We start from the raw sequence: 24684 nt of genomic DNA, 5'->3' as shown, positions 1-24684 counted from the left end.
GAGAAGACAGCAACAGAGAGCAAATGCCACCTCTGCCAAGAAGCTGAAGAAACAGCAGACTGCCTAGTTTGCTGCTGCAGGAAGATCACACAGATTGACTATAGAAAACAGCATGACAAAGTAGCAACAATGGTGCATTGGAATACTGTACTGTATCTGCAAGAAATATCATTTGCCTACAAGCAAGAACTAATGGGACCACAAAATAGACAGAATAGTAATAGAAAATGAAGCTAAAGTGCTCTGGGCTTTAGAATTCAAACAAACAAGCACCTGCCACATAACACTTCAGACTTAATTATTATTGATATGGAAGTCAAAAAAGTATGGATAGTGGTTATGTCAATACTTGGAGATGGTAGAAGAGAAGAAAAAGAACCAGAGAAAATCACAAAATACTGTACAAAGACCTGCACATAGAAGTAGAGTGACTGTGGCAAGAGAAGACAAAGATAGTACAAGTAATAATAAATGTGTCACTTGAACACAATCAGCTTTGACAGAATCACCATCTGTCAATTGCAAAATGCAGCTTTATTTGGAACAGCTTACATCCTGTGATGATGCCTTTAATACCATCAAAAAACATCTTCTTATCCCAGGTCCTTGAGAAAGACTCAAAAGATGGATAAAAATGGCTGACAAACAAAAGATGACAAACCATAATGATAATTGACTGTTTGATCAATGGCTGCAGCAAAATTTCACAAATTGACTATAAGCAACCTCATGACCAAGTTGCCAGAAATATTTATTGGAAGCTTTGCCAGAAGTTTGGATTTGAATATAGTTAAAACTACTGGGACTATCAAGTTGAGACATTAAGATCTTAAGGGAGTTTAAGATCCATACAGATAGACCTTGTTCATAACATGCCTGATATAACATGCCTGATCTAAGTTTTTGAAAAGAAGAAAATCTGGGTGATAACCCTAACCCTATTCTGGGTGATGCTAGGATTGGGGAAAAACAATTGGATAAAATCAGGGGTGGGATTCTACCAGTTCGCACCTATTCGCTAGAATCGGTTGTTAACATTCTAAGCAGTTCGGAGAACTGGTTGTTAGAAGAAATTAGTGGCCTAATCCTGTAAGGAAGGCAGGAAGGAAACATTCTGGTGTTGCTTACAGAAACTGCCTCTCTGTTGATCCTTATTACATTCTTGGCAGGAGTAGACTTCCTGTCTCAGGAACTTCTCTGGAGTTTTTTTCCCCTCCTTTGCTGGTGCTTTGCTTGTGTGGAGTGACCATTCAAAGTTACAGTGGCACTGAAAATAGTGACTTGTGACCGTTTTTCACACTTACAACTGTTGCAGCATCCCCACAGTCATGAGAGGCCAGCTGAGGAGATGCATGTCTCGATGTGAGTGATGTTGAGTTGGCCACACCCAGCAAGTCACATGACCACCAAGCCACGCCCACCAACTAAGCCACACCCACAACTGGTTGTTAAAAAAAAATTGAATCCCACCCCTGGATAAAATTACAAGATACCGGGACTTGCAGTTCAAAATTGAATGCTAAGGGGGGCGGGGGAGGAATCCATTGTTATCCCTGTCACGATTGAAGCCTTCAGAACAATACCTAAAGCACTTCCTCAACATCTCAAAATATTGAATTTATCAGCTTTGAACATCCTAATTTTTTAAAAATAACCTTCCAGCTTGCTTGAAATTGCCTATCTTTTTAGTCGCTGCCTTAATAATTCTTAGGTCTTTAGTTAGGACTTAAATTAAGTTTCTACCAGCCTTAGACAGGGGAAGTGGGGAGGGGGAAGTTGAAAAAATGATTGTTACTGGGAGATTGTTGCAATAAATGAGATGTGAGGTATAAACTGCCTAGTTACATCATTTGCTGTAACAGGCTGATGACAACCACTGAAGTAAGAGATACAGAATGATGACAGCTGTCAAGCCTAGCCCAAGAACAATATATCACAATCCAGCCAAAAGTCTTTATTTGCCAACACTGGATAGATAGAATCTTGCCAGACTAAACCTAGACTACCCTAATTTAACAGACATACCCTGGGAGATTCTAGGGAGTGGCTATCCTAAATCCCTTCATGTTCTCAGGATCCAGTTCTGGACTATTCTGTCTCTTGTCTAAATCTCTTCCTTGGAATGTGCTCCCTCCTTCCTAGGAACCTGCTGAATTATTGTAGTCCATGATATCACTTCCCCCTTTGTTGACACATTCATCACATTGATTGACAGTAGACCTCAAACAGTGTAAGAATTATGCCCCGATAGTGCAACTGATAATACATTATGCTCTGATATTGCATAGGAACTTGAAAGTGCTCTATGAAAGTTACATGCTCTTTTTAAATTTTTAACCTGTTAAAATATTGATGCATTTTTTTTAAAAAAAGGAAATGATAAAAATACAAAGCCGAGAATATGAACAACTGCGCACAACTGATTACCCCACATTCTCCATCCTACCAATCTCATTGCTATATAAATCAAGACAAACTGCAGCAGCATCTTCAAAACCCCCAATTCAGCATCCTACAAGCCAGGACAGCTGGAAAATGCAACCTGCCTTTCTGAGCTCAGGAGGTTCCAACACTGACTTCTTCGTTTGATGTTCCTGCCGTGTGTGGGAGTTGGAAAACTATTAGTAGATGCAGGAATAATTTCTTTCTTACAGAATCTTCTTTAATCATTCAGCCTATAAATAAGCCCACAAAGCTTTAAATGTGAGGCATGTACTTTGTTCTAATGGTGATTCTTTTTCTACCAGCCATGCAACCTGAGATTGGATTGGAAACAAGCTTCTTCCAAAAAAAGACACTTCTCCCAAAGGTTGGAAGAAACGGAGGGGTTTTATTTTCTCAACCTTATTAAAATTCATCCAGTTTAGAGGCTAACTCAATGACTGCGGCACTGCTGGGTGATATACAACTCTATGAGTAGAAGCCCAAGGAAAAAAAGTATTACTATTAATAATATCCACTTTAACAGCTCACATTAGAGTAACTGTAACCACAGCCATCAATCAAATTGAAAAAAGGTCACAAATCACCCTGATCTACTAGAATTAATTAAGCAGCAATATATAATTTAGAAGGCTCTACTGGCAGTATAGAGTTAGGGCTACTTTGTTTGCACTAACAGCAGGTATGGGGTTAAAACTCTTTCTGGCTTTTATGGGAAATCCCCAGTCCTACTGATAGAATCCTATGAATACTCCAAATCACTGTGGGTAGTCCTCATCTAGTGACCATTCACAGTTGCAATGGTGATAAAAAAGCAATTTTACAACCAATCCTTGCATTTTTGACCTTCACTGGTCTATAAAGGAAAACTGAAGTAAGATCACAGTTATGGTTTCACTTGGCAACCCCTTTGCTTAACAACTGAGTTGCTGGTCCCTGTTGGACTTCCTGTATTTCAGTGTTTCTCAACCCTGGCAACTGTAAGATGTGTGGACTTCAATTCCCAGAATCCCCCACGCAAGTATGGGAATTCTGGGATTTGAAGTCCTCACATCTTAAAATTGTGAAGGCTGAGAAACACTGTGCAACTTTATTTATGGTTACTATCTAAATAATTCTGTCTCACTGGCTCCCGACCCACTGCAAAAATTCTTCCTTATCACCCCTTTCCCTCACCCTTCTCATGGGAATTTACTGATATTTTTGATGAAATGGATGTGATTCACGAAAGCTTAGATTTTAGTCTTTAAGTTGCCATAAGATTCCAGGTTAGTCTTTTAGATCTCTCTGTGGAGATAAACTTTTATCCAAGCAATCTCACATCTAAAGCTTGAAATGAGGAGCATATATTTTCTGAAGAGCCTTTTCTCAAACACTGTTATTTCACCTTCACCTCAACTATTAATGTAGGTAAAAGGATATACGTCTGCCCAGATTCTTCTCTTTTTTTCCCCCTTTTCCCTTGTCTTGTGCATTCTTCTCCCTCTCTGTTTCTTGCAGCTTACTGACCAGAAAAGCAGAATCCAGAATGAAAAAGTAGCTGAATGTCTTAATGCAGACGGGTGCTTATGCTTCCATACAGGGCCATTCATGATGTGTTATTGAAACTGAATCTTAGTCAGCGGTTTTAGCTACAAATCTCTTCAGGCAAGGAGCAGAGATCTGTCTTTTTGGGTTAATCTATTATACACATACCAATAATATGTTTTATTTACACTGGAGTACTTTATTGAATGCAGCATTGTGAATGCCAGTGTTATAGCAGAGTGTCATTGGCATTTCTGGGAAGGAGTGGTGCATTTTTCCTTCCCTCTCTAAGCTCTGCCATTGAAATTTTATTTTTCCTTTTTATGAGTACCTTTTTTTTAATTTTAATTTCTGCAGAGAGAAAGTGTTTTCTCCTGCTACACTGCTCAGATAGGTAGTGTGCACTCATGCATCTTTTTGTCATGGCAAAACAACTCCCTAAGAAAATCAACAAACCGGAAAGGTCCGAACAAGCTTTTTTTAGTCTGAAAGAGATTCCAGGGAGTCTCTTGTCTTTTGCACTCAGTGAGAGAACAGCAAGAACCACAAGGTGAAATAGATATTATATGAAATGTTGATCAAAAGAGAGCATGAGAAGGTGAGCACAGTCCCAGAAGATGGGAAGCATTCTACAGAAAGAATTGGTTTGCCACTGATAAAAGAAACAAGATAACCACAAAAGTGAACTTCGGTATCTTTCATGGCGTGAAAAGATTACAGATGCATTCCTTGAAATGCAACATAGCAGCTTTGATATACGACTTATTCCAAGTCTCTAATTGTTATTCCAACCAGCAATCGTTGCATTTCACTGCAGGAGAAAGAATGATAAGGAAGCACTGTGAATCTACTGCCTCCTCTCAAGGTGTTAACTCTACTAATCAGCTAGGGGGCACTGAATGGCCCACAATAAAAATTTCATTCGGGATGATAGTGCATGAGAAATAGAAACCAATGATGTCTATGAGCCTGAAGAAACATAGGGCAGCATTACACGTGTGCATGAGCAAGATGACATAATTCTAACCACAGTTCTTATTTCAGCCCACCCCATTTTAAACAGAAAGACAGAAAGACCCCTTCCTCGCAGCAGTGCTCCCAAAAGTCATTTTTGCCATGTGTCTTCCCATGGTCTACATTGCTTCCCCTTCTGCTTTGCATGCAGCATTGAATATAAGTAACCCTATAGATGTAGTTAGGGTCCTGGGAGATCAGGAGAAGCAGAAGGGATTGGCACCCATGCAATTTATATCATCTTAGGTTAATCCTTTCCTCAAGTCAGTTTGCCTCTTCTCAAGCATAAAGCGCACCTCTTTTTCCAAAGCAACAATGGAGTTATCTCAGCCTCTGGATGACCTCTCTCTCTCTCCACCTCTCCCTCCCTTCCTCCTTCTCTCTCTCTCTCTTTCTCTCTCTCTCTCTCTCTCACACACACACACACTTCCATTTGCACAACATTATGAGATGCAAGACATTGCATTGATATTTGAGTTAATACAGCACTAAAAATAAAACCCTGTTCACAATATATTAGAAATCTGAAGGTGATTCTTGCCCATTAAGAAAAGAAAAGCAAAAGGCAAAACAGAATTAAGAAGTGAATAATCGGTAGATTAAATCAGACCATGCCATCACAAGGAAGTAGAGTTGCAGGAAGCTTCGTCTTTGAAGCTTTCAGCAAATATTGGGGAAAACAATCTGCATTAAATCAATGGAAAGTAACTGCATAAAAAGGATGCTGAATATCTACACTTGGGAAAAATAAATGAAGGGAAGAGAAAGGAGAATTAATATTCCTTCTTTGCATACGGGGGTGGGCAGACGATAGTAGAGTGGGACCCTCTGATAGATTTCTGCGCTATTCTGCAGAGGATTCTGATTCTCAAATATCTGAAATAGCATGTGCATTATGCTATTCCCTTTCAAGTCAAGCAATGTTATGGGAAGCATAAAAAAGGAGTGAGAGTAAGCAGAAAAAAATAGAAGCAGGAGATAAAATAAATTAAATGTAGGTTGCACAACACATTTCCCCACACTACTGACTCCTTTCCAAGCCATGCAAAACATCCCTGCTTCCGCCATGTTGATGCACCAATTCATAGATTGCCTTTTGTTCTTTAAACATCACTGTTTTTCCTCAATTTCTTCCCTTTCTATCAGGTAATTCACTCTTGCTCCTTATATTAATTTTGTGATTTGATATTCTCAATAGAGTCAAATCTTTCAGCATACTTTTTACTCATTTTTTGTATTCAAATCACATTCATTCATCACTTGTTCACTCTTGACCCTATCTCTCCTTGCTTTATTACACTTTTTAAAAATAATCCATCCTCATTACATGCAACTTATATTTTCTCCTGACATACCCAGCTATCACTTGCATATAACAAAATAGGCAGACATATACTGTTACATAGAGCTATTTTCATTTATTTTAAGACACATTCATTATTTACAATAAACTAGAGATGGGGGCAGGGCCAGTTAGAGGTGGTATTTTCCAGTTCTCCTAACTAAAAATTTCTGCTACTGTTTCTCCAGAACTGGTCAGAACCTGCTGAATACCACCTCTGCTGCTGAATGATTTCAGAGCTATTTCCTGGCCAAAAAAAAAAAAAAAGGTAGGCAGGCAGAAAAAAATCAGCAGAAAAAAAATCAGTGGAAGCTAATATGGCTTTCAAGTTCCTGTTAACCTCCCTATTGAGATACCTTGTGGGAACTGGCAGGGACCATCAGAAATTTTCCATCTTTTCTGCCTTGTTCCTTCCTTCCTTTCTACTTCCTTCCCTTCTACCCTCCCTCTTCTTTACTTCCTGTTCCTTTTTTTCCTCCCTCCATTTCTCCCTCCTTCTTCCTCCTTTCCTCCCTCTTTCCTTTCTTTCCTTCAGTCTTTTCCTTCTCTCTCCCTTCCTTCTTTCCTTCTCTCTCTCTCCCTTCCTTCTTTCCTTCCTCGCTCCCTCCCTCCCTCCCTTTAATTGGGTTCACTTTGCGGGAGGTTCCTTGTTTCGCCATCTTTACTCTTCCCCCCCAAAACCCTTTTTTCCCCATTAAAAGCATTCTTCATTTTCTTTGCCACTTTTAATCTTAACTGTTCCTAATGAACTCTGATTACATTCTTTGCAACTACCTTTATATTTGTACACATAATAATACACTCTACATTTATTGTTTTTGCTATGATGATTCTGTTGTGTGCATTTTTCCCATCCACAGCCTCTTCCATTTCATCTTTTCAGGAGGCCTTTAAATTTCCTTGTGAAATGTCACATTTGTCTGGCACTTTGTAACATGATTCTTTTTGGTCTGTTTCTAGCGATTTCCATATCCTTTCTTTGTATTCCATTCATTCATTTATTCTGTTGAGCGATTAATGTTTTCTTATAATATTACACAAAACTTATTCTTTCTCATTCTACTTGCACTCTAATTTCTTTCACTTCCTTATTTTTCCTTCACATCCATTTTTCCCTAGAGCAACTCATGATATTACCAAAATAAGTCTGTTCCACATTCAGAAGTTTTACTACTATTGTATCTTCACTTGTTCTCAGATTTTCAGCATAGACAATCAAATCAACCAAACTTTTAGCAAGAATAATCTTTTGCTTAAATCATGTATTTGGAACATTTTTCTAAGCAGATGCCAAACAAACACTATTCTCATTCATTCTCAAAAAGACCCAATTATTTTTCCTCTATTGTCTCACCTCATTCCCATCTGTTGTTCATATCCTGTAACAGTAAGTATTATTCCCCCGAATTCCATCCATTTAGAATGTTGTACAATTTCCCCTCAAAACTATTCCAGCTTCTTCTATTATCATAGTCACTGAACTGTAACTTGCAATTATAACCAAACTATGACTTCATACTTTCATATGCACTTAGAACAATTGTATTATATCCTTCTCTGCATTTTTCAAACATCAAGTGTATCCTTTTTTTTCTTTCATTAGTAAATTAATATTGTTTGCCATATATTCTTATTTTATGTAAGTCAGAAACTACCATAGTTATCACCATAGGGGCTACTTAGAATTGACTTTCACCTCCCATAAATGGTTTTGATCAATCAGAGGTTTCAAATAGTTGTTTTTTTTTAGCAAGACGAATAGATTGGGTTACAATAGAGCTTCAGTCATGTTACATGCAGCATCCCCTGTTAATAATAAGAACAATTTTGTCAAATTTGGACCATATGGCACAGAAGCATCCAAAGCTAGTTTATCTCAACGTGTGCCCATTATATTATACACAAATTAGGATCTCTAAAGTACATAGCAATCCAATAAGCCATTGCTTCATCCAGCCAATTAGGAAGCATATACAGTGTATCTATACACACATACAGAAAAAATAAATGGGACAACAAGAATCAGGAATAGATTTGTGTGTGAATTGATTTTTGGATTACATATGCTTGGACTGCATTAGTGTCTAGCAGCTCCTTCATTTAAACATTTGGCCTCACATATAAGATACTATTTTGCATCTAGCTATGACTTTGTATCCTAGGATAGTTTTTTTTTAAATAGTGGAGACCTCAAATTGTCTGTGTTGCCCCAGCTGAGCATTTCAGCTTCAGTGCTCAAATCAGGAAAATGCTAACAATATACAAAAAGTTTTTGACTTGCAACAGTTCATTTAATGACCATTCAAAGATACAATGGCACTGAAACAAGTGACTTATGACCATATAAGGAGCCTCTGTGGTGCTGTGGTTAGAGCGCAGTACTGCAAGCTACTTCTGCTGCAGCCAGCTACCTACAATTTGGCAGTTCAAATCCCACCAGGCTCAAGGTTGACTCAGCCTTCCATCCTTCCAAGGTGGGTAAAATGAGGATTATATAAAGCACTATAAAGCGGTATATAAGTCTAAGTACTATTGCTATTTGTCACACTTATGACCATTGCAACATCCCCATGGTCACATGATCAAAATTCATATGCTTGGCAACTGACTCATATTTATGACGATTGCAGTGTCCCAGGGTCATGTGATCACTTTTTGTGACCTTTTGACAAACAAAGTCAATGGGGAAACCAGATTCACTTATTAACCGGGTTACTAACTTAACAACTGCAATGATTCATTTAACCACTGTGGCAAGAAATGTTGTAAAATGGAGCAAAACTCACTTAACAACTGTCTTACTCAGCAACAGAAATTTTGGGCTCAAATGTGGTCCTAAGTTGAGAACTACCTATAGTGATTTTCCATCTAAGTTCAGTGTGTAAATTATGTATCGGCCATACAATGGCCTAGTGCATAAAGTCAACTTCTTCAATCTGTTGCCCTCCAAATCTGTTAGCCTCCAACTCCCATAATCCCCAGGCAGCATAGTTCTCAGCAATGCTGACTAGAGATTGTAGGCGCTGAAATTAGGCGCACTGAAGAGCAGCAACAGGTGGGGTAAGGCAGCCTAGAGGGAAGAGGCTTTGGAAAAGTATCTTAGTCTTTGAAAAGAACTACAAGCTTGTAATATCCAGTATTTTCTATGGACAGATAAACTATATCTGAGATTATCCAGAAGGCACAGGCTGTAAAAAACTAATCAGTTATGGAATTCTGGAATTTGAGAATATTGTCTAATATCATGTTAGTCTACACGAACAATAGTTCAAACTACAAGTCGGAACATATAATCCACTTGTATTTTATGTGTAGCAGGAAAGTGGAAGAAGAAGAGACAACTATGAAAAAGGCAAAAAGGAATGTTGAAAAGCGTTTTAGCCAACCAGAAAGTAAATACTAAATATTTTATGGGCACATTTTTTTCTCTAAATTCTTAAACAGGTTTGGAATCTTTTCTTGCTGATTCATTCCCTTTCACAATCTCCTGTGTTTATCATTCTAAATTTATTCTTATTCCTTTTCTTGTCTGCATGCACAATTAAAATGGTTCTTTATATGAAGTGGATTACACATTTCATACTATAAATACATGGAGGAACTGTTAAGTTTTTAAGTGCTAAAAAAATCCATGACAATAAATTTCTTCTTATCAATCTCAGAAGCAGCAATGGTGATGTTAATGATAGTGAGGTTTTCACATACTCATTTTTTTTTCATTTTTATGAGTGCAAATATATGCACAAAATGGGAATCTTAGGTCAAGTTTGCTCTATGTATCAAGATATAGCCTGTGTACTTTTAAAGCACCTGATATCTTTCTTAACAGTTGAAAGAATAAGTGGAAAATGTAGGAAGTTTAGAATCACTCGGTAATAATAAGGTTCCTTCTCACTGCCAAATTTGGATTCTCACTACTGACCTTGCAGACAGCTAAACTGACTTAATATTTGCTACCTCACCTGGCAAACCTATGCTGTCCCAGCCATGATGTGAGAAATGGGGATTGTTTTATTTATGCCATACAAGGGACACTATAGGGAAATATTGGAGGATTTCCCCACAAGTACTTGGCTTAAAATTTATTGCATAAAATTTACCTCAAGGGAATGGGCTGGGAGTTGGGCAGGAGACAAATGTTGACAGATGGCTAAGATGGCATGTTTAGCCATCCCTCAGTCCTCACTCTAGTTTTGCTGCTCCAGTATTTTGCATGGGTGTGTTCAAAGGGTACCCAACTTCCAGCTGATCTCATTGGCTTAGCACTCTTTCTGAAAATGAGATTAAAATTCTTTTAGAAGACGCAAGTTAGTACTTTTCCAGTAGGACATTAACATCAACTAATAATCAAACTCCTTTCAGAAATGAGGTCATTCTTATTCCAGGAGTGTACATTAAATCAATGTTCAAAAGCAATATCTGACAGACACCAGGAAAGTTATGCTACAAACCAGCAGAGTTAAGGCCATTTATTTCTCTCTCTTCTCCTCCCGAAGTTCACCATGCGTATCCCTCCTACCGGTCACCTGTTAAGTCTTTAAAGGAGGTATCACCTTAGAGGCTTGCTGATATATGAGGACCACCTGGCTTGAAAGAACCACCTCTCTGGAATTAAAGCAGGAGGGAGGGGCCCACATCAGGCTACAGTGGCCAATGAGAGCAAGGATCACCTGACTGTACTAGGAGTATACTGAATTATATTCACCGGGCAACTGATTTTGGTGTCAAAGGGAAAACTCTGCTTTAACACTGATACTACCACGCTTAAGGTAGCCCCTATTTTACTCTTGGGTCAAAAAAAAATCAACATCATGAAGACATAATGGGGGGAAAAAAGAGGTTGCCAGGGCATGTCTAGTCTAACGAACATCATGAATAATATCTGTCTATGCCTGGTCAAATGAAGAGAAGGACTAGGGGTGACCTGCAAGTAATGTTCCAATATTTGAGGGACTGCCACAGAAAGGAGGGTGGGCAAGCTATTCTCCAAAGCACCTGGGGGCAAGACAAGAAGCAATGGATGGAAGCTTATCAAAGAGAGATCTAACCTGCTAGAACTGAGGAGAAGTTTCCTCAGAGTGAGAGCAATTAATCAGCCTTCAGAAATTGTGGGTGCTCCACCACTGGAGGTTTTTAAGAAGAGATGAGAAGGCCCTCGTCTGGAATGGTCTCCTGCTTGGGCAAGGGGTTGGACTAGAAGACCTCCAAGGCCCTTTCCAATTTTGTTATACCGTTACATATTAGTGCTGCAGTCAGATACAAAGGAGGAAAGACCCATGAAACTGCCTAAAGATTTGGAAGTGTTGGTGTAGATAATATCTAACCCTTTTTTTTCCTTTTTTTATTCCTGGTTTTAGTGAAGAATATGAGACTCGTTTACAACTGTGGAAAAACTGTTGCCTCTAGCTATGGAAACTAGTTTCTGGTAAGTCCGTAGTATTATTTTAGAATGTAGGATAGCAATGAGAGCTGGACCATGGCATCTGAGGGACTGTTTTGAAAAGGCTAATCTAACAGCTGTAGGATCAGAAAGAGGTCGATTAAACGCATAGCACCAGTAACTTCAGGTGCTATAAAAAGGCTATTCTGTTGGCATTAGGAATGGGTGAAGGAGCGGCTCCACTAAGAATTAAGAGGCTTAGGAACCAGTGCTTGAATAGGTTGCAGTTTCACAAAGTAAGACTCCTCCCTTTCCTCTTTCACCCTGCAATGTATTAAGCACAGATTTCCCATTGCACTTAGAGAGGAGGAGATTCTGGTTTAGTATTGGTAGTCCAGGATATAAGGATTTTTTTCACCAAAGCGGTGGTCCATTAAGAAGGGAAGAACATACAGCCATGCTCCTTAAATCATATTCAGCAATCACAGGTAACTGAATGCAGCCACTAGACTTCCTGGCCAGGGGGGGGGGGAGGAGGGCAGTAACCACTGAACGACATGAAATTCTAAGGAAGACTGAAAGAAGGATCTCTATAAAGAGGTGAAGGGATAATTGAATCTGAGCCGGGAGGTAGCAAAATCTCTCCACTGTTAACCGTGCAACTCCTTCCAGGCATGGCTTTAATTGAAGAAAGTAAAGTGATACTTAATTCTGGTTGAGAAATATGCTGCTGCTCCACCTTCATGGTGAGCCTAAGGCATATTCATGTCTGGGGCAATAAACTCAAACAGAGACATTCTCTGCTTTTCTAGTTGTTAACATGCGGCCCCTTCTAGTTATCTCATGAAGCAATCAGAAGCTGAACAAAACCACTAGCCGAAACACAGCCATCTTGCAGCACAGAAAGAGGAGTGGCCCAATGAATAAGGGACATCTCTCTTTCTTCTCAACAGCCATAGGAGGTTTCCCCTGGTCTCCTGCTTCCACTTGCTGCACTTCTGGCTCCTCCTCCTCCTAGCCTCAGCAGTTCCGTTGCACAGCGTCTGGTCTCTTCGGACCCGTGGTCTTCTGGCAGCTCGGCCACTGTGTAGCCACCGGAGCCCCACAGCATCCAGATCTTTCTGTATCTGGGATAAGAATCTGCCCACGGAGAAAACAGGATTTCACTCTACCTCACTGCGGCTGCGCTCTATGGTTTCCAAAGGGGCTGGCCAACGCCATGCCATACGGCTGAGGCGTCAAGCCCAAGGGATCCGGCCTGCTACCCCATCCGGCTTTGAGGATGGTCCCTCCTCATCTCAGTACCCCTGGGCCATTGTTTGGGGTCCCACAGTCTCAGTTGATGAGGGAGGGGATGCCAGCTCTGCCAACCCAGGCTTCCCACTTCTGGATTACGCCTTTGTTTCATCCAATGGAATGGCAACAGCACAACCCAATTCCCACTCACTGTTACACAATGAAGGGCTCAACCTGCGTCAGACCCCAGCCACTCTACCACCCTTCCTCTTTGGACCTCGTGGAGAAGGTAACCATCAGTTGCTTTCCCTTACTCCTATAGAAACTGCTTTAATGATTCTGTGTAACTAACAGCTTGAGTAACAAGCCAAAATTAGGCAGGGGCTATTTTTGTCATTGCAAGAACTGCCTTCTGTGGCTGCTAGGTTTCTGCCTCCCTGTTTACAGACGTACATAAATCAATCTAGGAAATAGTTGGCCTTCCTAAAAGGAGCTTAAAATTTAGTGCTTCTCCTCATAAAATTAGTCCCACTTCTGTTCTTTTCTGACTCTGCAACCTTTGTCTGTTCCAGGTGTGGACCCTCAACTTTACGTCACCATTACAATTTCTGTCATTATCATCCTTGTTGCTATGGGAATAATACTCAAGTTTTGGTAAGTAGAGTCTACGCAGGTGTAAAGAGTTGTTCCAGGCCTTTGCTGAAATCAAAAGTAGTATTGTGAGATGTGACAATGGTCCTGGGAATGGGCTATAATTACCTATAATGAATTCCAATGCCTTGGAGGTCATTTTTTCAATTATCCATTCATTTGCCTTTAGAAGTGTATTTTGTTGCCCTAATTATCTCATAAGCAGCCAGGCTGTATGATTAAAGTTAGTGCTGTCCAGCAGGAAGCATTTTGTATATTATGAAGCCCATAATATGCCTAAGGCTGCAAATGGCAGGTCACTGCCCTGTCAAACTAAAGGAATTGTTAGTAGTTACTCTAATGTCTCACCCTTTATTACTGTGAGTGGCGTTTAGGATGGAGAAGATTTAAAGGTCAAACGCAGCAATTTTAAAGCAATGGATGCTTTCCATTTTCTCATTTCAGTTTTGTACAAATAAGCTGATTCTGCTGAATATTTAGATCGGGTCTATACGCAGTATGGTTTCAAAGTATAGAATAAAACCCCATTCTAAATATTTTTGCTCAGTAGATTATTAGAAGTACCATATATAATAAATAATAAAATGACTTTATTATTATATGCTGTTTTGTAGTGAATGATTAGCTTCTTTCCTTAGTTAAGGATGGATTTCAATCTCATTTGACATAATGAAAATAACCTCCTGTGTCCTACAATGTTCAGCTTAGGGTGTTCATAATAAGGCTGAGCAGTGATCCAGATTCAGAGGGCAAAATGTGATTTGGTACATGCATGAACACATGGCTAAAACTCTGGAGAGGCCCTGCCAGTCTACATAAAGAATATAAGCTAAATGAACCAAATATTTAATTCAGTTTCATGTAGCTTTTGTTTACTTTTCAAAAGCTATATCTAGTTTTCATAATGTTGAGGTTATTCTGGTTTTGGCTTAGTGGGATGTCAAAGCTATCTATATGGTTTAATATTATATGCAAACATAATAACAAAAAATGTAGTTTTTTGTTCTGTATTTATAACATTAAAAGTAAGCAGCTCACTGATATAATGAAGACACACAAGACTACAGAAGTGGGTTTCTCTTGAATGAAGAAACCATCCATACAATTGTAAATTGGATTGATGCGGCAGTTGAATGTATACTTTTCTTTAAATATTTGGTCTGTACTCGTATCAGATGCCATCAAAGAATTCCCAAGGCAGTCGCTATGTAAGGGGTTGATGGAGTCTTTTATTCAGTTGCCATAATTCAAGCCCCACCGTAGAGAGGTTTTTCTTTTTCTTTTTGTGTACAATGATTTCATGTTTTATTTTTCCTTGTTTCAAAAGCCAAAGAACTATTTGAAGAGGTAGCTTTAAAAGTTTTGCTTCAAACCTGTTATCTTCCCTCTATAGAACAGAGGCAGGCAATGTTTATGTGGTATAACACAAAATGTTTCACTGCTGGAAGCTATATTTTTCATTTTGGGTCCCAAGAGAAACAAAACGTTCCTAAATAGGCAGCACCAGGATTTTTCTTTTCTTTCTTTCTTGAGTATGTGTGGCATATTATTTTTGCAGCTTGATTGACTTTATATTCTAAGTCTTAACCAACATTTCAGTTCCCTCCAGAAAAATTGTGGAAAACCTGCTTCAGTTCTCTGCTGATTTTCAGTCTGCAATTGTCTGTAGATCTGGGGGTTCCAAAAATATGCTATTAAGGCTGTATGTGTGTTGTAAATCATGGACTGCCCACATCTGATCTAGTATGTATAAGAAACAAAATCAATTCTTCTTTCATCCACCCCCTTAGGAGACAAGGACGAAAGGAGAATTTGCTATCACCTACACAATACTTAATTCATCCATTACTAGAAGAGTATTTAAACCATATAGAGCTTTGTGAACCAATTGGAGTTGAAGGGAAATGAGCAGGACTGTTATTTTCCAGAATGTTTGGGCTGCTCACCCCCATTTGTGGGACCGCAGGAATCAGAATGTCCATACCTTGTAATCGGAACAAGCATATACAGTTGTGGAGCTCAGCCCCAGGACTGAGGATTATGGTTACATGGGTGATCTTCCTCCTTAGTGACTGGCTTTGTCCAAGCTCATAAATCTCAAGTAGGCAGATGGGTGGGCGTGCAGGCTGGCTAGCTAACAGGGTAATTCTTTTGTATCAGTTCCTTGCCTTCTTCCTTATCCTGCACCAGAATGCAAGTATCAACACAATGCCAGTATCAGTCAGCAGCAGTTCCCAGGGAAGCAACAAAAACCTTTTGTTGCTAGCTCAGCTCCTGTTAAAATCTACCACCTGCATTTCTAGCATAATTCTAGGCCCAGTACTCTTGAAATCAGAATGAAAATTGGCAGCCTTAGCTACATTAGGCAATGCGTAGAAGCAAACATGATCTGGAAGCTTTGACAATGGTGTTAACAATCATCTGTGTCACATGATACCAATCAAGGCGTTCCTTCAGGCAATACGGTAGCCCCGAGGATTGAAAGTTTCAAGAAAATGCTGCTGAGATATTGACAGCTTTTGCCTGACACATAGAAATGAAAATAAAGGATGTGTGTATATGGATGGAAAGGTTTATTCGGTGGCTGTGGATCACTCGGATGTGGGCAGCATGTGTCGAGTAGAAGTTGCCTTTTTTCCATAACAATGATGCAATATGAAGCAGTTAGTTATTACAAAATGTGTGAAAACATATTTTACAATTATAGCATAAAGATTTGATGTTTAGTCATTCTGTGCATACATTCTTGCTGACAGAATACAAGGATTTGTAGGCTTGGATAAAAGTAATGTTTTCTGGGATTCCTGACAAGAGAGTAACCAGGTTGTTTTAGGGATCCATTCCATATCATATTTTTTTCAATGGCGGCAATCTCTAAGATGCCCTCCTAATCTGTTTCATAGGTAGGCAGGTAAGTAGATCCATGCATGTCTGCAAGGTATGATATTTGCCAATGTTAGTATAGTGGTTTAAGTATTAGACTAAGAGGAAAGAGGAAACCCAGGTTCAATTCCCCATTCAGCCCTGAAGCTGGTCAGGAAATTGCCTTCAGTTTAAATTACATCATAGATTTTGTGAGGCTTAAACAAAGGTAGCAATCTAAAATTGAGGTAGACAAAGAGAAGGTCTCTGTAGGGATTTTTACATACTAAAGACACTTGGCTATGCTTATTTTAATCCTTCTCTGATAGCAGGAAATATACAAGATACTATCCTTATGAAATAAGAGACACTGGAGTTGGGGGATAGTGGTGTAAAGTGGTGAACCACACAATTTCCAGATGAGAGAGAAGAATAAATAATTAAAAGGTCCATGAAATAATAATGTACTTTCTACAGAGAAAGGAGCAATCTCAACTATATTACTGTTACTGTTATCATTAAGGAGGTAGCCTGAGAGAGTTTTAGAAATACTCATATACTTTTCTTGTACAGTTAAAACAAAAAAAATCTCAGCCTCCCAAATGAATTTGGGAACCACTATTTCCTTTCTTTATGGTAAGTGCACCCAAGTACTTTAAGCTATGAATTCTAACGTATATATTCTTCTTTAATTAACAAAGATAAAATACAAAACAGAAAAACAGGAAAAAAAACACATTGACAACACTAATAACCAAACACTAATAACCAAAAAAACGGATCTTATGTACAAAAAAAAAACCAGACAAAGAAAAAATGATATATTAGATACACAAATATCCCCGATGTGGAAATCTATTTATCTAGCAATCAAATCGACCAATACAATCTATAAATTAAAAAAATAACCAGTCAACAGGTTACCCCAAACATAAAACTAATCTTCAAATCCCTCTGTTAACCAGCTGTTATTATATTTAACATGTAGAAAATCCACAAACTCTTTCCAGTATCTTACAAAGTTGTCTAATCTATTGTCTCTAATCAAGGCAGTTAATTTTGCTATCTCAGCTAATTCGGTCAATTTGAAGATCCACTCTTCAAAAGTTGGCCTAGCCTTTTCTTTCCAATATTGAACATATACAATCCTCGCAGCGGTCAACATATAGAGAAATAGCGTCGCAAACTGTTTTTCAATTGGTTTGTCCATCATACCTAAAAGAAAAGCAGGAACCAATTAGAACATGTTTCCAATGTTCTAAATTGCTATGCTTGTAAATTGCTGCTGTTGGTGAAATTCATTATTTGCTTTCCTGTTCCAAATACGAAAAGGGCTGTACAATAAAAACAATCAAATATATAAATAAAACTAACAAGATTAACAAAAACAAGACTTAAAAAATAAAACTCAGATAAAGCTCTCTCAAATGCCTGAGCTTTAATGAAAACTATTTTTAAACAATAGATTTAAAGGACCAGACAAATTCCTTTAATTGCTATATACCAAATTCTAGTCATGGGTAAAAGGAACCTAGAATGGAGGTAGTCTTCGACTTATGAACATCTGAAATTGCAGACTCTAAATGAGTTTTGTTCCATTTTATGACTTTTCTTGCTAGTTATTAAGTGAATCACTGCAGTTAAGTTAGTAATGGGGTTGTTGAGGAAATCCCCATGGATTTTGCTTGTCAGAAGGTCACAAAAGATGATCTCATGACCCTGGGAAACTACAAAATTCATAAATATGAGTCAATTGCCAGAGTCTAAATTTTGTTCACGTGACCATGGGGATCCTGCAACTGTCGTAAGTGTGAAAAACAGTCATAAGTCATTTTTTTTCAGTGCCATTGTAACTTCGAACAGTCACGAAACAAACGGCTGTAAGTAGAGGACTACCTGTATAGCCATTTCCAGTTGAGCTTGGTCCACACACCATGGTGTGGATTTCATAGGGACGGTTCAATAGATGCCTATTAAACTTCCACAAACAGTACCCAGCAGGGGAGGGGATTCTACCGGTTCGGACTGGTTCAATGGAACCGGTTGTTACGATTCTGCACAGTTCAGAGAACTGGCAAATCATGCCACTGCCTGGCCCCGCCTCTCCCTGCCCAGTCAGTCCTTATCATGCATGCCCAACTTCACGTGCATGCCCAACATCGCTGACTTGTGTTCTCCGCCGCCCAGTCACTCCTTAAGGTATTTCTTTTTTTCCCCTCCCGATGATCAGCTGTGCTGGGATCCCCCTCGCTGTCTTACTGCTTTGCGCCCCCTCCAAGCTCCATTTTTTGCCTTCCTGGGCCCCAGGAAAGCTTCCTGGGAGCAAAAATGCCCCCCAGGAGGCTTCCCTGAGGCCCACAAGACCCAAAAACTGGGGGGGGGGGCTGCAAAAAAAAAAGAAAGAACCCACGCCCACCCAGTTACATGGTCACACCCACCTAGCCATGCCCACAGAACCTGTTGTTAAAAAATTTGAATCCCACCCCTGGTGCCCTGTATTGTAATACTTTGAGATATTTGAGTATTGACGCGTTTCAAAAAGAGGACAAATTCTATGTCAGCGAAACAAGTGAGCTTTTTATTTTCCCAGCAATCAAAATTATAGTTTGAAGGCTGGAAAATATAATGTCCTTGCAAAAGAAAAGGAAGGTAATGGAATGCCTTTCTAAAATTAAGCAATGAACAACCCCCCCTGGAAGTTATCTGTGGATGCTGTTGTTGATGGTCACCCTCTTCTCCACCTCCCTTAGCTGGGACCGGAATCAAAAGCGACGTCACCATTCTAGTCAGCAAAGTGAATTGCAGCAGCAGGAGAGCCAGCAGCCTTTAACCGACCTGTCACCTGCCACGGTCAGCATCCTGGGGCCCTACAGCGATTCACAGGTTCCTATGCCAGAGATGGTGGAAAGTGGACAAGTCCTGGAAGGCTTGGAGAAGCTGGAGGGTCTAGGGAAGTCCAGTGCCTTCCAGCTCAACAGGTAAGTAACAGCGTGGACCATAATTGGATGTTGCTTTTGGCAGAAGAAGAGGAGGGAAAACAAGTGAAAATCAGAGCAAAAAAGCCAAACAAACTCAGAAGTATATAAGCAGCTGATTTTGTGTGCAGGCCTAACAAACCTTTATTTGAGCCACATGTCAAAATAGATTCTACATTTTGGTGCAGGTTTTGTTTCCCCTTAATGTTTATACTCTAGGCTTTCTCTGACATGATGTTGGGAAGAAACCAATGGAAAAGAGAGTGACTTTGTACATTTTGTTTGACAATTTTATAACGCAATTGTAAAGACTACGATGGGGAATATGATAATTTCATTCATTCTTTTCAAAATACATTCTTATCTATTCTTGTTCTCCTCCCCCCATTCTTCCCCCATCCCAAGCCTTTGTTCCTTGGAAGATATGCAGTTCTCCTTTTCAGTACACATTCCAACTATGCTATGGCTTTTTTCAAGTGGTATGAAAGTGATCAGTAGTAAAAATTCTTCCTCCATTCCATGATATTAAACGTTTTTTAAATTTTACACAGACACCTCTGTGGTAGCAGTATTTGTGCTCAGAAAGTAATAAAAAAAAAAGACTAGCAGTAATATCCCTTCAGCTGGATTTTTCAAACTCTTTTAGGTGGTGGAACTTGTTAGTTAGGAAAAGAAATGCTAGAAACTTTGATCAAAAGTCTACTGATGGATAATTGGCTGTGCTTGAGTGATTTTTTTTTTTGCCCCTCTAGTGTCTCACATAACCCTAAGGTTGAAAAACTATGCCCTAGAGAGGACAAGTTTTAGACTGAGAGCTTCAGTTGTTTAATCTGCACGTACTATGCTTTGTCACTGTGTTCCGGTTCCATTTTAGTTATAAAATGTTAGCAAATACCCCTTCAAGAATTAATGGTACTGGGGAGAGGGAAGGTTGACTTTCTATTTTTGTATTTGTATAACTTTCAGTTCTGTAGGTATAAAACAAAAACAGGGATACAAAGACTTCAGAAACCTCAAGGAAAATAATTGAAAAGCAATTGATTGTGTTGCTGCTGACTCTTGGCAGCCATATAGATTTTCTTCATGAGGATTCTATCCTAACTTAGCCTTTTAGATCTTCCAACAGTGCCCTCACTGCCACTGTCACTGAGCCTACCTATGTGCTGCATGGTGGACCTCTTCTTCTCTTTCCTCTCACTTTTCAAATGGTCCTGAAATAATGACTCACTGCGATAGGCTGGGGACAGGCCATGTCCCTGGACACTGATGAACTCTAGTTCCCAGTAGCCTCAGGCAACGATAAAGGAAGCTGAAAGTTGCAGGTTCCATTGATGATATAGGAAAAGGAGTAGTCTTATGTTACTGCTTTTAAAAATGGTCTTCACTAGAAGGAGTAACCAAAAAAAAAAATCCCTAAAAGCAACTATGACCTTTACAAATAATAGAAGAGAAATCTCACTACTTTTCATTATTCCTACCGGTATCGCAAGCAGAGCCCAATATGCCAGGCAAGGCCACAGAGTTCGCAAGAGTTACATTACTTGACTGCATTTCCCATGCAACCCACCCACTTCCACGCCTGTATAATAGTATATAAACAGAATGCATTGGTTTCTGTATCATGGGTTGGGTAAGCTAAATCATAGATTAACTGGCACCATGCAAATAGGTGGTAACAAGATTACTTAGACCTCTAATATATATTGGGCTAAAAGTGACTGAAGATGAATACTACTAATACTGTAATACATTTGACAACTTCTGAAGGCATCTTGGTTCTATATAATAAATATATAACAGCAGCTGAATATCTATCAAAAATTACAGTTAATCAGCGAGAATCAAATATTAATACAGGTAGACCTTGAGTTACAACCATTTGATTAGTGACCATTTGAAGTTACAAAGGCATTGAAAAAAAGTGAGTTATGACTGTTTTTCACACAACCATGCAGCATCTCCATGGCCATGTGACCAAAATTCAGGCACTTGACAAATAGCATGTACAGTTGCAGTATCCCGGGGCGCGATCTTCTGACAAGCAAAGGCAAAATGGGGAAGCCAAATTCTCTTCACAACTGTGGCAAGAAAGGTTGTAAAATGGGGAAAATTCACTTAACTTGATTTGCAAAGGAAATGTTGGGATCAACTGTGGTCCTAAGTCAAGGAGTACCTGTAGAATCATGAGTTAAAGGCAGACATCCATATTATGAGAGAACATTTTTCATAAAAGGATTTCTTCTGACCACCCATTTCTATGTGAACTGTTTTGATTTGATTTTTTCCACCCTTGGTATCTCAGAAGTCATTCCTCCAATCGGGATATTCCATTCCTCGCTATTGTCATCAGTGGGAAGACCTCTCCATCCTGATGCCCTGTATGGTGTGCTGGGTTCTTTGGGAATAGATAGGAATAACATGAGTAGACAGGACCATGCCCATTCTCCATGGAGGGGGGAGGGGTTTCTCTCCTTGACCCATGGATAGTTTTATATCCTTCCTCTTTCTGAAGATCCCTATCTATAGGGGCTTCCTCCAACAAATGGGAGACAATAGGATGCAGCAATGAGAAAGCACGAACAGAATGTTGGCTAATGTACATTTATTTAAATGTAATAGTTGATGAAATACTCTCAGCTTTCCCAAAATTTATCATTTTGGCATAGTGTAATGACTTACATGCTACCCCTTTTTATAGAGAACTAAGAAGGTTTTAGAAATAATCTCACCCAGGCTATGTTAGCATTGCAAAAGAGCAGATAAAGCCACTCTATTCTTACCATCTAAGAACTGGGAATACTTTTTTATTTATGTCTCTAATTTTCTCCCATTCCATTTCCACTTCTGTCTCCTGATCTTCTAGGATCCCACTGGTGAACTTGTGACTGAATGTGCTAGAAGGAATAAGGCTTGATGTCCTTGTAATGAGCTCAAATGCTGAATCTCCGAGGGAGTCCCACAGAAGCGGCAGCCCTTTATTTAGTCCCATCCTCCTGCAATGCCACTTCTGGTGCAACAGAAGAGTTATTGTGGATCCCTTTGTGTCACGTCCTTCCATCATCACTGCGGACCTGACAGAAACAAGAATGAGCTCCGTTGCAACCTGCCAGGCTGGGCTTTCAAAAGCGCCATGGTGCACGGGGATTAGGGCAGTGTCATGCCAGCAAAGCCTGGGGGAGGAACAAGTAGATGAAAGCTACTAGTATCATAATAATTTTTACATCTCTCTCTTGTATCTTGACACAAACAGTTGCATACAGATATTAATTAGTAAGCATGCTTGATACCAAGAGGCAGGATGCTGTGTGTCTTCCCTTCCTTCCCAACTTTCGTTCTCTTCCCCTTCGTGTGATCTGATGGGCCTTCCAAAAGGGCAGTTCTTAGCATCAGGGGTGGGTGGGGGTGGGGATGATGCAGATCTTACTGGGTCATGGGAATCAACATACTATATAGGAAGCGAAAGTACAACAAAGGGGAACTAGATACAAAGAGTCAGTGACAAACACACTCAATTTCCTATAGTGGTTTTCAGATTAACCTTTTATCTAGAATTGCCATCCCTTGTTCATTCGTTTTAAATTGTGTTCAAGCATCGTACTGAACCTAGGACTGGTTAATCCAAATCTGCCACTAACAGGGCACCCTCTTTCCTCTGAAAACCACTGCTTGTTTATACTTTACTGATACAGAACAAAAACCTCTGCCCAGAGATAATCGGAGAACACCGATTAAACAAACAAGCCAATGGCTATTTCAATGACACAATTGCAAGACTATGCTGTCTAGTGATGACAGGCTAACCATAACTGAAGCTTTGATAGGGTCTTGTGCCTCCCATCAAATGTTTCCTGGCTGCAGGTGCGGTATGCTTGATTGCTTCATAATGAGAATGAATGGAAGATAAGTGAAAAGCTATTAATGGCCCTCTGAATAGCTTCTCTTCAACCCAATGAAGGCTTTGTTTTGACAGCAGAACAAAAATGCATTGGAGGGGTTTGTTAGTTGCTTTTTTTTTTTTTTTTGTCTTAAAAATATGGTGAAATTATGTCCCTTCCCTCAGTGTTAGAAAACTAGCTATTGAGGAATTAAAAGAGGAAATTGTTTGTTTATATTGCTAGGAACTTCCACTAAACAAAACCTTTTTGTGCGTAAACATAAGATTTTCTTGATAGCAGCAAGTGTTGTTCCTTTTGTATATGTAAAATCTCTGATTAATTAAATTTACTGCCAACTGCAGAAAGGTAATTCCTTTGCACTACTGATGCACTGTAGTATGTAAGCAACCCATACCATCTGTCTGTTCTTGAATTTTTAAGCACATTACTTGCTATAGCTATGGTGCCAAGAAGGTACATTTCCTTCATGTCCCCCTTCATTTGCCCTTCTGTAGCATTTCATTCTAGTTCTGAGTTCCCCACTACAATTATGGGATGAGACTTACCTGTCCTGATACCCCCAATGAAACTATGGTTTGCAACAAATGTGGCCTCCAAAAGCATTGTAAAGTCAGTGCCAAATGGATTTCTCTAGGAAGAGATTCCAAAATGGAGCTATCACTGCTGATCATGCTAGGTGGTATATATATATATATATATATATAATGTGTATTGTGCCCTTCCAAGTAGGGAAGTAGTAGAGATAGAGTTTCAGGTAGAGATTTGAAGATGGGCAAGCCAAAGATTATAAACCACATGTAGCCACTGCATTGCTAAACATTTCAACCTTAGGCTCATCATTAAGCCTTCTGGGGTCTGTTTTTGTTTTAAAGCACAGACCAGCTACCTGAGCAGTCTGACTCTTCTTAGTATAAAAAGCTACTTCCTTGCAATGCCGACGTCATTATCCCTGGGTGTTTCATATTTTCTGCAGTGGATTCTCTAGCTCAGAACAAGTATTAAAGGTATATGTTTATAGTTTTTGTACAGTATCTACAGAACTGTGTTGTATAAGCGGGAACAAAACCAAAATCTGTTTTTTTTAAAAAAAATACGGGCATCTGTTCCAAAGCCCCAAGGAAGCACTTATATGTTCTTTTTATTACTTCAGTTTCTGACAAGCACAATTCTTTATCAAAGGTTCCTCCGGTAATTATATCTGAGCTTCCAACATAAAGCCGTTTTTCTGTGATAAATCCACAAGGGGCAGATTCCTTTATACCCATCTTCCCAGATACTAGATCGCATAGTTATGAGATACTCTGTACAAACATTTGTAATGTTTATATCTTGCTCTTTCCCAAGGAAACTCATTGAATG

General features: G+C 39.4%; 1 protein-coding gene across 2 annotated transcripts in view; it reads left to right on the top strand.

Moving 5' to 3' along the window:
- Positions 1-23716, top strand: part of PIANP (PILR alpha associated neural protein) — a 39259-nt gene extending 15543 nt beyond the window's left edge. For both annotated transcript variants that reach the window (XM_087957308.1, XM_026686266.2), the window contains exons 2-6: positions 11683-11750; positions 12659-13230; positions 13514-13595; positions 19205-19432; positions 22293-23716. In XM_087957308.1, coding sequence (XP_087813434.1) covers positions 11734-11750; positions 12659-13230; positions 13514-13595; positions 19205-19432; positions 22293-22314 — 921 coding nt within the window. In that variant the 5' untranslated portion in view covers positions 11683-11733 and the 3' untranslated portion in view covers positions 22315-23716. The remainder of the gene's footprint in view (positions 1-11682; positions 11751-12658; positions 13231-13513; positions 13596-19204; positions 19433-22292) is intronic.
- Positions 23717-24684: the final 968 nt, after the last annotated feature.

Source organism: Notechis scutatus, chromosome 2, assembly GCF_049901735.1.
Source record: "Notechis scutatus isolate UNSWTSFEM ecotype Mainland chromosome 2, rNotScu1.2, whole genome shotgun sequence".
NCBI lineage: Eukaryota > Metazoa > Chordata > Lepidosauria > Squamata > Elapidae > Notechis > Notechis scutatus.
This window is presented reverse-complemented; position numbering and strand designations above follow the sequence as displayed.